This window comes from Octopus bimaculoides, chromosome 10, assembly GCF_046866305.1.
Source record: "Octopus bimaculoides isolate indiv1 chromosome 10, ASM4686630v1, whole genome shotgun sequence".
NCBI classification, from domain to species: Eukaryota; Metazoa; Mollusca; class Cephalopoda; order Octopoda; family Octopodidae; genus Octopus; species Octopus bimaculoides.
This window is the reverse complement of record NC_142937.1, coordinates 5,023,302-5,039,039: the sequence shown is the minus strand read 5'-3', so window position 1 is coordinate 5,039,039 and position 15,738 is coordinate 5,023,302. Positions and strand designations below refer to the sequence as shown.

The window sequence follows — 15,738 nt, the reverse complement described above, 5'->3', positions numbered from 1 at the left end:
AATATAGCAAGAATTATCCATTGGACAAGAAACATCATGACAATATAGCAAGGATTGTCCATTGGACAAGAGATGTCATGACAATACAGCAAGGATTGTCCATTAGACAAGAGACATCATGAGAACATAGCAAGAATTGTCCATTGGACAAGAAACATCATGACAATATTGCAAGGATTGTCCATTGGACAAGAGATGTCATGACAATACAGCAAGGATTGTCCATTAGACAAGAGACATCATGAGAACATAGCAAGAATTGTCCATTGGACAAGAAACATCATGACAATATTGCAAGGATTGTCCATTGGACAAGAGACATCATGACAGTATAGCAAAGATAGTTCATTAGACACTTTGCAACAAGTACGGACTTAACAGAGCAAAAACGTTGTACGAACATTTTGTGGGAGGGGGGGGGGCTAGTTGATTTCATCATCCCTAGTACTTGACTGGTATGTATTTTATTGTCCCCAAAAGGATGAAAGGCAAAGTCAACTTCGGCGGAATATAAATCAGAATGTACAAATGGATATAGTGCTTAGCAGCATTCATTTTTGTGAACACACACAATATATATATATAGAGAGAGAGAGAGAGAGAGAGAGACTGCTCTACTTCTTAAAGTGTGCTTCTTTTCCGGAATAAGGTTTTTCTAAACACGATATATATATATATATATATATCCCAATTTTGCTGTAGTGCACTGCTGGTATGTCTAACAATTTTAGCCTATGTTTTGGTTGAACCTTTGATCAGTGCAGCAGATGGCTCCATAAGTTTTTCCTTTCTCAATTGAAAGGATTTAAAAATTTTTTTTCTTCTGAGATGTCCTGAAGTGCTTGTTGCAGTTTTTTCCATGAGGATGAATTCACTCCAGTTCTATCTAAAGCATCGCTATATAATTTTTCTCTTTGCTCTCACTTGAATTAGATCCAGCAGCAAAAAATTACTGCCAATAGTGTAAAACAAATTATCTCATCTAATTTTTTTTCTTGGAACTATGTTAAGTCTAAATCTCTGTTCTATTTGTGTTAAGACTGAAGCATGATGATGCTTTAGTATCAAAATCAGAAATCGTAAAATATGTTAGTATCATTTGTTAATCAATTGGAAACTTCATATTTATATACGGTAATTATTAGTTTATGCATAACATTTTAACCAGTTATTGAAAAGTATGTTAATATTTCCTTCAAGAAAATTATAAATGAATTGCTTCCACTAAAACATGCAAAGCATTCAGATTCACAGTTAATAATGTTTTATAAAATAGTTTTAAATTTCTAAATTGCCTTATTTTATTTGTTAACTTTTTTAAATTTCTAAATTATACATATGTATAACATAATTTGACTAAAGGATACATTTATAAATAATTTATTATAATAAAATTACCTTAATTTTCACTTAAATTTTGCTGCAATAATAGCTATTTAAATCTTCTAAATCTTCATCAATATTATTCTTCGCAATAAAGCTCAGCTCGATTACTGTTAAATGAATGTACAAGTAAATAATCTAATGATGAACATTTATTCTTGTTTTTGAAATAACTGTTTAAATATACATTTTAATTTGAACACTTATATCCCGTTAATTACAATTAGTTATCTCATAGAAAACTCCCACGAACTAACATTGATTAGTACATCTAGAACCATGCTAACTATTATTTTAAAATTTATAAATAAGCTCTCTTATGAGACATTTTGTCAATGTAATCAAAGACTGATATTTTGTGGTAACTATTTGTGATTTGGAACCAGAAGTAAGTAAATATCCAGATCTATCTGTCGTCATTTTTAATAATAGAAATATGTTAATGGGCATTGAATTTACTTGTTAGCAGATGTCTCCATTACATATAAATGTTATTCAAGAGGCTCTTTCAAACTTTATACAAAATTAACATAAATAACACTTATATTTGTTGTATAAAACATTTTGAACCTATACACAGGTTTTCATCTGAAGTTTTATGAATTCTGTGTAAGAGAACATTGTGTGCTATGAAAAGAGGGAAATCTGATGTTTGGGGCAGAATTTCCCTCTGTTTTTCTTAGAAGGATTTGGTCTTGACAACTAAACTCACCTCTCATCTTGGTTCACAAACATAATCGTGTCATGAGTACTTTAGTTTTAGTTTTGCTGATGCGTGTCATCACTTATTTACTTGAACTCTACTTTTCTTCCCTTTTATTACACAACTTTTGGACAAAATATTTTAGTGGTTATCAACATATACGGACATAATACTTTATTGTATGTATGTGTGGTGTCTATATGAATATATGTAATGTTTGTATTTTGTTAAAGAGCAATTTTTGAAGTGTTTTATTTACATGTCACTTGAAATACATTTAAGATCATTATTTTGTACTTTATAAATATGTGATAGATTATATGTATGTATGTATGTATGTGTATATATATATATATATATATATATATATATATATATATATATATATATAAACATATATATATATATATATATAATTGATCTGTCTATAAACTAAATGTTGCTGACTAGAAATGGTTCAGTTGATAAACCATTAACCTCTTCATCAGTTTAGAAATGCTTCAAACTTTCTGTATGACTTTATATTTGACATTGTCTACATCTTTATGCTTCGCAAGATTTTCAATCTCAGTTATCTATTTCCATTAGATTGCCTTCGAAATGATCACTGAATTTATAGACTCTCTCTCTCTCTCTATACTAGATAATACTCACTTCTCGAAATTTCAGTCTACAGTGTAAACATGTTTAAAGTAGCATCAACATAATATTTATCATTATACTTTACTTCTGCTTTTTCATCAACTTGGCCTTTATTTGCCTTTTTTTCTTTTATTTTTATATTAAGTTCACCTGGAAGGACAATGCTATCACAGTTAGGCCACATATCACAGCAGAAGCTATTCGCTCAGTAGTCTTTTCGATAATAGAGGACATATCATGTTATGTAGTAAATGTTTACATTTATAGCTGTTGAAATGATAGTAGTGAATGCTTATATCAATAATGCCTCATAACACTAGAAATGCTGGAAACAATGCTACAGTAGAATGCAAAAGCAAAAAATGTTCAGTCATGTAGTTCTTGATTTCTTTGATGTTATGAAATTTCCTTAATTCTTTGTTGAAATAATACAGGAAACTAAATTGAATTCCAGTAACATTATTAGTTTGCTTTGATTAGTAACTATCGAGTGCAATTATAAGCCATGTCTGCAAATTTTAATATATTTCTTAGCAACTGGTTTGTGGTCAGCTATATTTGTTAGAGTCCATTTTTATTATCTCTTAAAATTTCATTATTATTTATTTTCTGAGTAAATTAAGTTGTCTTTTCCAAGAACCCCAAACAATTGTTGTGGTCAGGTTTAGACTCATGGCCAGCAGTTTTATCAATTTAGCAGCTTAATTAATTGACTTGTGTTCATGTAATGTATGAATATTTCTAAATGAATGGTAGTAGGGTATTGATAGAGGGGTATTGTATAAAGCTAGTCTGTAGGTAAATATTCTATTCTAAAACTTGTCAACTAGCTTCTGGTTTGAACCTCTCAGACACACACATTTCCAAAATGTAAATTGACCTTAATGTATCAGCTGTTGCATGTAAATGATACCAAGAGGAAAACAATAATTAAAATGTGTTCAGATCAATAAATTGACTACCTTTTAAGTAGCATGGGTGTAACATGAATTCTGATGCTATTTCCCTCATTAATACACATTTCCTTGAGTAAATAATAAACAGCTTATATTTTTTGATTGGCTTTAGCTGTGAAACTTTAAATAACAAATATTAATTTGTATATATACTATTTTACTCACATAATACTGAACAGTAAGTACTAAGAGCATGTGGGACTTAAACTCTCTCAAATGCCCAGAAGGCTCTGTTGAGGAAGTAGATAGTTTCTGCTATTTAGGTGACCAAATTAGTAACGGTGGTGGATACTCTGAAAGTATTGATTCTAGAATAAGAATAGGATGGAGGAAGTTCAGAGAACTCTGTTGGCAGCAAAGGGACTCTCTCTCTCAGAGTGAAAGGTAGATTGTATGATGTTTGTGATTATGGCTATGTTACATGGTAGTGAGATGTGGCCTCTGACTACAGAGGGCATGTGTAGGTTGGAGAGGAACGAAGGTAGTATGCTCTGTTGGATTTGTAACATCAGTATGCATGACCAACAAAGCACAACTGTGTTGAGAGAAAAGTTAGGCATAAGAGGTATTAAATGTGGTATGCAGGAAAGGAGAATGTGTTGGTTTGAACATGTGATGCTTATGAGTGAAGACAGTTGTACGCAGAAGTCCCTGTCACTGAAAGTGGATGGTAACTGGAAGAGGGAGACCCAGGAAGACATGGGATCGAAGTGGTGAGGACCGATCTTAGGATGTTGGGGCTCACAGAGGAAATGACAGTGGACTGAGACGTTTGGCAATATGAGATTCTAGGGAAGACCCATCCACAAAACTGAGTACTAGAAAAGTTGTGTCCCACCCACATGTAACAACACACTTTTCACCCACTCTACCATAAGAAACCAAACTACAACTGCATCTTTCTCTTCCTCACATTTCCTCTTCATAAATTATTATTGCTTTCTAATCCCCTTTCTTGCCCTCACTGCCCTGCTCACTGTATTACTGCTCCCCCACACCCAACCCATACTGCCTGTTTTTCTACCCAGGTTCTATGTTCAGATCCTTGTTACTTGTGAGTATAACCTAGCACTACACCATCTCTCTCCTGCTCTTTCTTATACTTTTGCTATTTCCTACTCTCTCTCTCTCTCTCTCTTTCTCCTGGTCACTCTTTCTCTTTCTCCTGGTCACTCTCTCTCTCTCTCCTGGTCACTTTCTCTCTCTCTCTCTCCTGGTCACTTTCTCTCTCTCTCTCTCTCCTGGTCACTTTCTCTCTCTCTCTCTCTCCTGGTCACTTTCTCTCTCTCTCTCTCTCTCCTGGTCACTTTCTCTCTCTCTCTCTCTCCTGGTCACTTTCTCTCTCTCTCTCTCTCCTGGTCACTTTCTCTCTCTCTCTCTCTCCTGGTCACTTTCTCTCTCTCTCTCTCTCTCTCCTTCTTTTGTTTTCCCTGTTTCTCACTCTCTCTCTTCTCTCCCTCTTTCTCTTCTCTCCCTCTCTCTCTTCTCTCCCTCTTTCTCTTCTCTCCCTCTCTCTCTTCTCTCCCTCTCTCTCTTCTCTCCCTCTCTCTTTCCTCCCCCTCTCTCTCACTGGGTAACCATGTACCTCCTCAGCAATACACCCATTGCTGCCTCTCTATTTCTCTCTTACACTCTAACCTTTTATCATTTGATATTGGATCCCCTCCTCTAATGCCCCTCTCTGTTGTGGCCAGACACCTGCTTCTGTCTCTGACTCTTTGTCACTCTCTAACCTTTCATCCTCTGACACAAGCTCCCCTCCTCAAATGCCCTGCTCCTCTCATAATTCTTTGTCTTGTGAAGACTTGGTTACCCTGCCAGTGTTGGTGCCATGTTAAAAAGCATCCGGTCCACACTGTAACGTGGTTGGTGTTTGGAAGGGCATCCAGCTGTAAAATTGATGCCAAAACTAACCTCACCTGTGCTAGTGCTACAAAAATAGCACTGAGTGGACTCTGAGGAGTGGTTGGTGTTAGAAAGGGCATCCACCAGTAAAAACCCTGCCAAAACAGACACTGTAGCCTAGGGTAGTTTTCCTACCTGGCCAGGACCTGTCAACCATCCTACCCCATAATACATGGAAGATGGACGTTAAACAATGATGATGATGATGATGAGTGGCATAAGTTGAATAGTTTGGCAGGATTCGATGCATTGGAAGACCATGTCATGCACCAGTATTTCAGTTTGGGGCATGATTTCTGCAGCTGGATAGCCTTTCTAATACTAGCCATTTTACAGAGTGTATTGCATAGATTTTTGTAGCATCACTACTACTGGAAATGTTGTCTTGCAACTTGCATGTTTAAAAGGCCTAAAAATCCCTCACAACTGAATTGAGAATCGGAGAATAACTTTGGACAAAGGCATCAGAGAGAGTAATGGATGATGACAGAAATGGATTTAGTTCTCTGATACAGTAGAGGTGGAGAAAGTGGGAGGGAGTATGCACAGGACAGCAGGGGGGAATTAGTATCAAGGATTGTTGAGTAAGAAAAGGACAGAATAGTAATGGTGATGGAATGATGTATATGTATGTGTGTGCATATGTGTGTGTATGTGTTTGTTCTATTTCTCTTTCTAATTCAGAATGAATTTTGACTGGACACCTATTTCGTAGCAAGGTTGTGAAGGAAAGCATCTTGTTTTATTCATCATCCTGTAGATCTTCAGAAGGTCTTGCAGATTTTCATAGTCCCAGACACTATGATCATTTATAGTCTATGGATTAAGGATTTGTCTTCTCTCCCAATGTACCCAAGCTCAGCTATACTTTGTTCCAGACAGTTTGGCGTGCATTTTGTTGCTCCGGTAGCAGTAAGTATGAAGTTGAAAGTGTATCTTGGGAAATGGATTTATGTATGTAAGCATGTCATTATTCAGTGTTATTTCAAGATTTCTTGCCAATGGAGAAAGAGCTGGTTTCTAACCTAGATTCAAGGGTCCTTCACTGGAATTTCAACATCAACAACAAGGTATTTTTGTATGTATGTATGTATATGTGCAGATTTGTATATTTTGCCTTATGTATGTATTCTCATGCATATATTTGCATATCTAGACATGCTCATGTTTAAATGATAAACTTCTGGAAAGTTTTACAGATTTTTACAGTTCCAGTGATGGATTGGATCTGTAGTCTTTGAATTAGCTTTCTCCTTCCTGGTTTTGAGGAGCAACATTTCTCAAGATTGGTATTGAGAAATCGGCAGTTACTCTATCCAGATTACAAGTTCAGGTTTATACCTGTAATTATTGCAGCCCTGGGATATATAACATGTGACATGTGTTTTGTTACAGGTACCATTGTAAGATATGTTTTCATGCACCTCTAGATACCTAGAACATTCTTCATCAGATATTGGGGAAATAGTCAAGTCATTGATGGAGATGTTGCTAGTCTGCCTAGATCCTAGGCTCCTTCATTGGTATTTCAACATCAGCAATAGGGTATTTTTGTTTGTTTGTTTGTATGTATGTATGTATGTATGTATGTATGTATGTATCAACCATATCGTTTTGATTTCAATTCCACAGCTGACCAAAGGATTGTGAGTAGATTTGGTAAACAGAAACTGAAAGAATACTGTCATATAGATGCATGTATGTGCATACACACACATGTATGTGTGTTTGCATGAGTTCATATTTCCCTTGTGTTCAACACTATGTAAACAATGGCCTCCTGACAGTGTCATTTGCTTGGAGTGCACCATGAAACCAAGTCTGTGTTTCTTAAACATTTTGCATGATATTAGTAAACAAAAAGTTCTTTCAACCAGTGTTGTTTGTTGTTTGTTTTCTTCATAAAACATATCGAGGCTGTTTGTTGATTGATAGAGTTATTACTTTTAGATTATTACTCCACTTCCTATTGTTAGTATATTACTTCACTTGGAAATAACAGGTATTAGTGACAGGAAGAGTAGCTGGTCATAAAAATCTACTCCAGTGTACTTTGGTCTGCCCAATGCAAACACAGAAAATTAGGCATTAAAATAATGATATGTAATAATGTATAATTTATATATAATAATATGTGTATATTATTATATATAAATATGTATCTATATAACATACCTGCTCGACAAAACATATTAGACAACTAGGTTTCACTTTTATAGTAAATGATTAAACAACCAAATAGTATCCATGTTTGACTTCTGATTTACATCATTGCATTTAACAATTCTGGGGCCAAGAGTTATCTCCTGTTAATGTAATATTTCCTTATTGACTCAGTAATGTAATTTATTATTATTTACTAGATCAATGTAACTTCAGATACTAGATATAGGCCGACTAACATTAGACACTGGTTATGGTTAATATAGTGAAAGTATATCTGTTGACATATAATCTTTGTTTGCATTGACGGCAGATATTTGATTAAACATTAATAGTTTATATTGCACATTAATGGAAATATATTCACTGTTATTTCTTTTGTTTTATATCTATATTCTATTGGTTCATTTTTATTGAATGAGAGATTAATGTTAGCAGATATCAGTTGCAGCATATACATTATCATCATTATTATCATCATCATTGTTGTTGTAGTAGTTGCCATCATCGTCATCGTCATCATCATCATCATCATCATCATCATCATTGTTAGTTTAACTATTGTTAGTTTAGCATTATTATTATTCTCTTCTTCAATAAACTAAAATGAGTTGATAACTTAACGGTAGAACAATATCAATATGTTGTTCATGAATTATTCAGTTTATTTTTCAAATCTGGCAAAGTTTGAATCAGCATTTTTTCAATATATTATTTATTAAATATATATATCTATTAAAACTATATGTTTATTGAAAATGAACGCTAGAGTATAGAGTTTGTGAGACAATTAGTTATACTTATTAATAATACTGGATTAACTTATAAAGGTATAAGCCGATATGAATGAAAAGCAGCTGTTATTGAAATATGTTGATGAGATATGTAGGTAATATGTGAATTTACTCGAAATATCATTATTCTTAATTAAGCATTCAGAGTAATTGGATCTCTATGCTTTCACTCATGACTATTCCTAGAGTTCAATCAATTTTACTCCATATTCATTGAATCATCATGTGAGTGAGCATCTCAAGAACACGTGTATCTTTAACATAATTCTCAGACAGAAAAGAATCGGCATGACATTCTCTATGACAAGTCAAGCTCCTTGAATTATGGCTATATTTCATTTGATGGGCTTCCTCCACACAAACTTTGTCAAACCAGTTTCACTCATGTGTTTGGCTCTACTTGAAACCATAGTTAAAGATATTTGCCCACGATATCACTCTGGGATTGAACTCAAGATATTAGAATTGCAAAGCAAACTTCTTGACTACTTGGCCATGCTTGCATCCATATTATTTTAAATTATTCTTAATATATCTTTCAGTACTGCCTTTTATTGAAAATTTTCTTGAACTATAACCTATTATTGGCTTATCATAATGTGTTCTTATTGAAAATATAGATTAATTAAACTCTATTTGAATTGCAAATTTGAGATGATTATGCATTTTTTTTTTCTTTCTCTTTCTAACTTTAAGCTGAAAATATCTGATGTTTCTTGAGAGAATTACTGGACATAATATGGCTTTAAAATCATCCCACATTTTATTATTTCTTATAGCATTTTATATTATTACTACAACCTCACCTTTGGCCCACATTGCTCTTTTGTCTCTGCTTTTTCTACCACAATTATATTAGTCTCTGCTCCCCAGCAGACTGGCATTGTGCCACCTCCACTCAGTTACTCTCAACTGTGATCACCCATATTTTACCAATATCTCTTCACTCCACATGAAATGGTATACCCCGTTCTTCCTCCCCAGAATGTTGACACTCTGGAATTCTGTTCTGAACGTTTTTCTTGAGGCTAGCAACTTGCCATTATGTAAAAGGAGTCTTACCCATATTGACCTTACCTATCTCAGAGGATCTGCAAATGGTATTGCCACAGAACCTTCTTTCAGACCAATCCAGTTTAAAAGAAGAAAACTTTGAACTACTGTAATTTTGTAATTTTGTAATTTTGTAAAATTGAAGTGTGAATAAAATTTATAAGATTATAAATGATATTTAACACTGTTTCATTTTATGTTGTGCATAATGGATGGAAAATTCTCTAGATTATAAATGGTAAACCAGTGTTGGATTAGTTGTTGCAAATTCTTGGCTGATCATGTTTCAGTTATTATTTGTGTAGCCTCAGATCAGCTCTGACTAAGCAGAACTACTGGTAATTAGTTGAATGTCTAGTTACAACCAACAAATTCAGTACTTTGGATATTCCAGTCTTCTGTCTGGTTAAGAACCACACAGTACACTAAAGTATTCAGAGCTTTATCACATGATAAATTATGCAGCAGTGTGGGTATGTTACATTTATTTTGCCTCTAATTTTCCACTCTGCTCTTCCATGACAGCCAGTGCTGTGAGTGACTACAAGGCAGTCAATCAAAGTGGACTTACTTTGAGTGCAGTTGTTGTTGCTCATCAATACATATATTTCTCATGCACACTTCTTATATACTGTATATACTGCATGGTATTCTTATGAGGCAAAAAATTAAAATATTTTTTAATGCAACAAAAGTTTTGGAAGATTTGTTCCAATATAGATGAAGTTTTCAAAAATATTTGGTAGACATCATTTTCTTACATTATATTTTCAAGAAAAGGAGTAGCTATATTGTCACTTGACCTGCTAAACATAGCAGTTAGATCTCTCTAACAAATCTTTAACAATAAATATATTGCAGTATTTGATTCTGAACACAACAGTAAAGTAAAATAGTAGGAGTGTAACATTTTAAGTACAAGTTTGAAAGATGAAAGAAATTTTCATTAATCAACACACTGGCCAACATCCAGGCATAAATGTTGGGAGCTGTGAAATGGTAAAAGTGTGATTGTCAGCAACAAACAGAGTTATAGTTAATGACACCAAGACAGTATATAATTATTTACTTAGTCACACTTCATGATACATTATTCTTAGTATAGTTTAGGAATGTTGCATACAGCACACTGTTTACTACATTCTTCAGAAGTAGTGACTTTTGTCTTTTTACATAGTTTAAATCCTGCTGGCATCAATGCTGTTTCAATCTTATTGAGAGTGATACAATAACTATCATTTACATACTAGAGTCAAGTCAAAGCACTATGTAAATTGCTCCTACAAATTTATGGCATTGTATTGAAATAGTGTTATTTTGTAGTTAAAATGAATATTTTGTTTACATTAAACTGCTTGTTATCATTAAAAATAAAATTTTTCTTCATTTGTATTTTATTTATAGGAGCTCATGACATGTGTTAAAATAAGGCGGTCTGGCTTTAACGATGCCAGTAACACTTCCATTGAAGCCTTGGGGATTCTTTCATCCTGGTAAGTAAAGCAACCCTTTCAAGTTTACAACATTATTTTTTATTAACTCAACAGATGAAAGCAAACCTATGTATCAATACATTTTACAAATTTTGTATTTTTTTAATACAACAAAACATTTAGAAGATTATAACAAAATAGTTATAGATTTCAAAATATTCAATAAATTCCACTTTCTATAATACTGTTTCAGGAAATTTATGTTGTTATATAGTTAGAGACTTTCGGCAATTTAGAAACGACAAAAAAGTAATTTTAGCTTCTGGATATTCTTTTATCACAAAATTATATAATGCATATGTGCAATGCACACATTGTATGTAGATGTTTGTGAAGAAATATCTTTAGGCACTGAGGGGAATAAGTTCACTTAGTTATGCAATCAGCCAAGATATGAATTGAATTATGGTATTGAAATAATTGCTGCAGGATACATTTTACTAGCAGAAACATGTTCCTGGGCTACAATTCATAATTGTAATATCTACAGTTATATCTAATTCTAGCCAGCCATCTTTCTCTCAGTCTGTCTGTTTGTGAATTTCATATGAAAAATTTAGCTACTTGTGTGCACACATAAATATATATATATATATATATATATATATATATATATATATATATATATACACATAGACATATTTGATTTCGAAGAATGAGTTATCTAAGATTTTACTATCACCATGCAACATCTTGCAAGTATTTCTTTTTTTCCATGTATGCATGCATGTGTTAATGTGTACTAATTTCACACACACACACACACACACACACACACACACACAACTATTATTCTTAATACTTATTCTCTGAAGAATATAGATACCTATTTGAATAGTATGTGAAACCAAAGTATGGATTTAATGATCTACTCATGCGTACGCACATGCATACAGTCTCTTGTATTTTTAGTCCAAGTACTCGAATATGTATAATATATTTTTAGTCCTAGATTACTCATAGGAAATACTATATCTCCTGACAAATTCAACATTCTATCTATCTATTATATAATCTTAGAAAATCAATTTGTTCTGAATTTCTTCACTGGAACTCTGAAATAGAATTGGCATGGACAATATGAAAAGGGGATTTATATAACCGAATGTCTTATTCTATAACAAAAGTGATTTTAAACTTCTAAAAATCAAGATGTTCACAAAAACAACTGTATGAGTATTCAAAAGTGTCTAAAATTAAATCTTTTATTTGCCAAATTTATTGTAATCCATGATAAACTTAGCAGGGTTAAAAGGCAGCATGATGACAGTACAAATGTTTGTAACCACAACAAAGTGAAACTTGAATACAGCACTTCCCTAAGAATAACAAATTGAAACCATTTATAGCCATAGCTAAACTGAACAAAATTCATATTGTATTTGTTAGTATGACAGATATCAATGAGAATTAAAATTGGGATAAAAAGTATTTAGTGGCACATGTTGGATATTTGTCATTTAATGCTAGATGCAGATTTTACAGAAATTCATTGATTCTTATAAAGGCACATGACTAGAAATTTAGGCAGAATGGATTAGTTGATTACATTGACCCCCAGTATATGACTGTTCTTTTATTTTATCAACATTGGAAGGATAAAAGGCGAAGTTAACCTCAGTGAAATTTGAACATAGATGTTAAGGAGCTGAAAGAAATGCCACACTTTGCTCTAATGACTCTTACCAGTATACAAATTCATTGTTGTGAAAATTAAAATGGATTTCCTTTCTCTTAAAGATCAGTTTGTTTTCAGCAATAATAAATGTAATGGGAAGTCTTTATATCCATCTGAATGTGAATATCTTGTTAGAATGCCAAATAGTGCATTATTAGCCTTAAGAGACCCTTTCACGTTGGTAGACATAAATCGTAGCAGATGAGGTTTGTCTGTTATGGGTGCCATAACTTTAAAATCATATGATATGAGAGTTCCGGTGCTGGAATTCTGAAATCACACGAAATGGGAATTCCAGTGCCCATAACAGAGTATTCTTGTCTGCTACAATTTATGCCTATGCTTTTATACACCATGCACCTGTGTGAGAGGATATCTCACAGCTAGTAACACAGAATTTGACATTCTAAGAAGACATCTACATTAAATTGGATATAAAGATTGCTTTTTGGTACTAATCCTGCTTCTGTCACTAATAATTAATAAATGCATAGTAATTACAATTTATAAGTTAGTAATTCTCTCCTTCTGTACCCAATGAGATGAAACTGCTGATTACTTTAGAACAAGCCATTCAACAATATTCTCAAATCATTATAAAATAAAGCATATTCATGCTTGATCAGTTCTGCCATTCAAAACCGTCCAACTATTTCGGCACCAGTAACATAGACTATGTGTTATATCTTCCTAAACAAAAGTATGAATAAATATATCAACAATCTAATAGGAGATTTCAACTCTCATGTACCATATCTCTTAAGTCTCTTGTGATTTCTAAAGGTTTGAACAGATTTTATATCAAGTTTTAAGTAGATGAAAGACGAATCTCCTTCAGATACATATTGAACTAGCTGCAATGAATTTGAACTCAAGAACTGGGCAGATAGTCTAGTATCACATCCACTTCTCTATGTATCTTCTAACATTCTAAACATTTTCTGACCAGTATTTTTGTTAGTTCTTATAGGAGAAAACAAAACAATCTTGTCATGGATTATAATAAACTTAGCAAATATAATGCCTTAAGAGTTGGGAATATCTAATATATGTCATTGAAACATTTATGATTTATGGCATACTGTCATGAAATAAAATGATATATATAAGTGCATACAAAATATTCTAGGATTTGCAGTTATTCTAAAATTACAGCAGATTGCTCCTAGGAAAAGAGCCCGTATAATGAAGATTTGTTGTTCGTTTTGAGTGTCTATTAGGCATTTTGTTTGTTGAAAGTTTTTATTTTGTTTTGTTTTTAGAACTATTACACTCCTTCCATTTGATAAATAGTTTGTTCTTATATTCTAATCTAATTTCTGATATCTTGCACCTTCTGTTCAGCATCATTCCTCTCTAGTTATTAACAGACAGCAAGCAAGCAAGGACATTGGCTTTCCATAGATTCATCATCATCATCATCGTGGGTTGGACGGTTTGACAGCATGGGTTGGACAGCATGGGTTGGACAGTTTGACTGACGACTGGCAAGTCAGGAGGCTGCACCAGGCTGCAATCTAATCTGGTAGAGTTTCTGCAGCTGGATGCCCTTCCTAACACCTACAACTTCAAGAGTGTAGTGGGTGCTTTTTACGTGCCACCAGCATGAGGGTCAGTCAGGTAGCACTTACAAAAATGGTTATTATAAAAAGCATTCTGATATTCTGTTAATAAATAAATATTGTACAAAAAATAGAAAACAAAAAAATCTAAAAGTATAGTTACAAACATTCCAATGAATATTTAGTTTTAAAACAACTGACAGGGAAAAGTTCTAAAATCCCAGTGGTAAATAATTCAAATCAATATTTTGTTTAATGAAAAAAAAACAACTTTAGTTTCAAGTTGATGTTTTATACATAGTATATAAGGAGCTATTTAGTTGAATGTATTTCATACAACTATTATATCCATCTGTTGTTGAAAGAAATTGGTTTGCTTTATGTATAAATATATTCCATTTGCAATAATTTCATTTTCCAAATATCATGTAACTTACTTGACGCATAGCATGTTAAAGTAATACTGGATTATGCACTGAAGATCAAATATGAGATTAACGATCAAAATTTTTGAAATTGAAGATAATTTTTTGCATTTGGTTTAGTAATTATTAATAGAAAAAAACTGGATTTCTAAGATAGAAGAGCACATACATAAGAAAATAACTAAACAAATAGTATATAAGTATGTACCAGTAATGTACTGAAAGTATCTAAGTTGTATATTCATCTATTCCTTGGTAATAGATTTTTGTGTCTATGCAAAAGGAAACAAGATTATTGATTTTCTTTTCATTATTTTAGATCTTTCTCTATGCCTATAAAGAAAGAAACAATGCTTCAACATTGTAAAAGCTAACAAAAGTTCCTGAAATAGACTATAAAGAAAACATTAGATGGTTTAGATAGATAAATCACTTCCTTGATGCTTTCATTGCAAATTTAAAAAAAAAAATTAAGGTTGAACGAAATTAATATAATGGGGAATTATTTATCTCATATTTTGTTTTTTCATCCAACCTTTGAATGCTGTGATAGAATGAGATTTTAATTGTTATCAATATTAGTTCAAATACAGCTGTTAAATCAAGCAACTTATGTTGGAAAACGTTCAAAGAATATTTGTTTTATGTGTTAAATGTTTTTTTCATAATTAGTTGTTTTAGAAAATTGGTAACTTTGATTGTAGAAAATTGATCTAATATAGGATTCAGATCACACCACTGGAGAAGATAATTAATTATTATAGTAATTATTTTGAATAAGTTTGATCTCACGATGTATGAAGTTTTTCATCAAACTATTCTTTCGTTTTTAAAAACATTTCAAGTTAAGGATTAATCAGTTGGATTCTGTCATATTTCTTTACATTCATACTTATTGAATATTTAAAGGAGGATATGTTGCTTTGTTCTCTCATGTATTGACACATTGCTGGAATACTATATTTACTAATCTTGCATTGG

At 32.6% G+C, this 15,738-nt stretch overlaps 1 protein-coding gene across 42 annotated transcripts in view; it reads left to right on the top strand.

The window, feature by feature from the left end:
• LOC106869047 (MAGUK p55 subfamily member 7) overlaps nt 1-15,738 on the top strand; it is an 850,742-nt gene that overhangs the window by 192,981 nt on the left and 642,023 nt on the right. For all 42 annotated transcript variants that reach the window (XM_089358333.1, XM_089358318.1, XM_089358312.1 and 39 more), the window contains one exon: nt 11,004-11,092. In XM_089358333.1, the coding sequence (XP_089214459.1) occupies nt 11,047-11,092 (46 nt within the window). In that variant the 5' untranslated portion in view covers nt 11,004-11,046. The remainder of the gene's footprint in view (nt 1-11,003; nt 11,093-15,738) is intronic.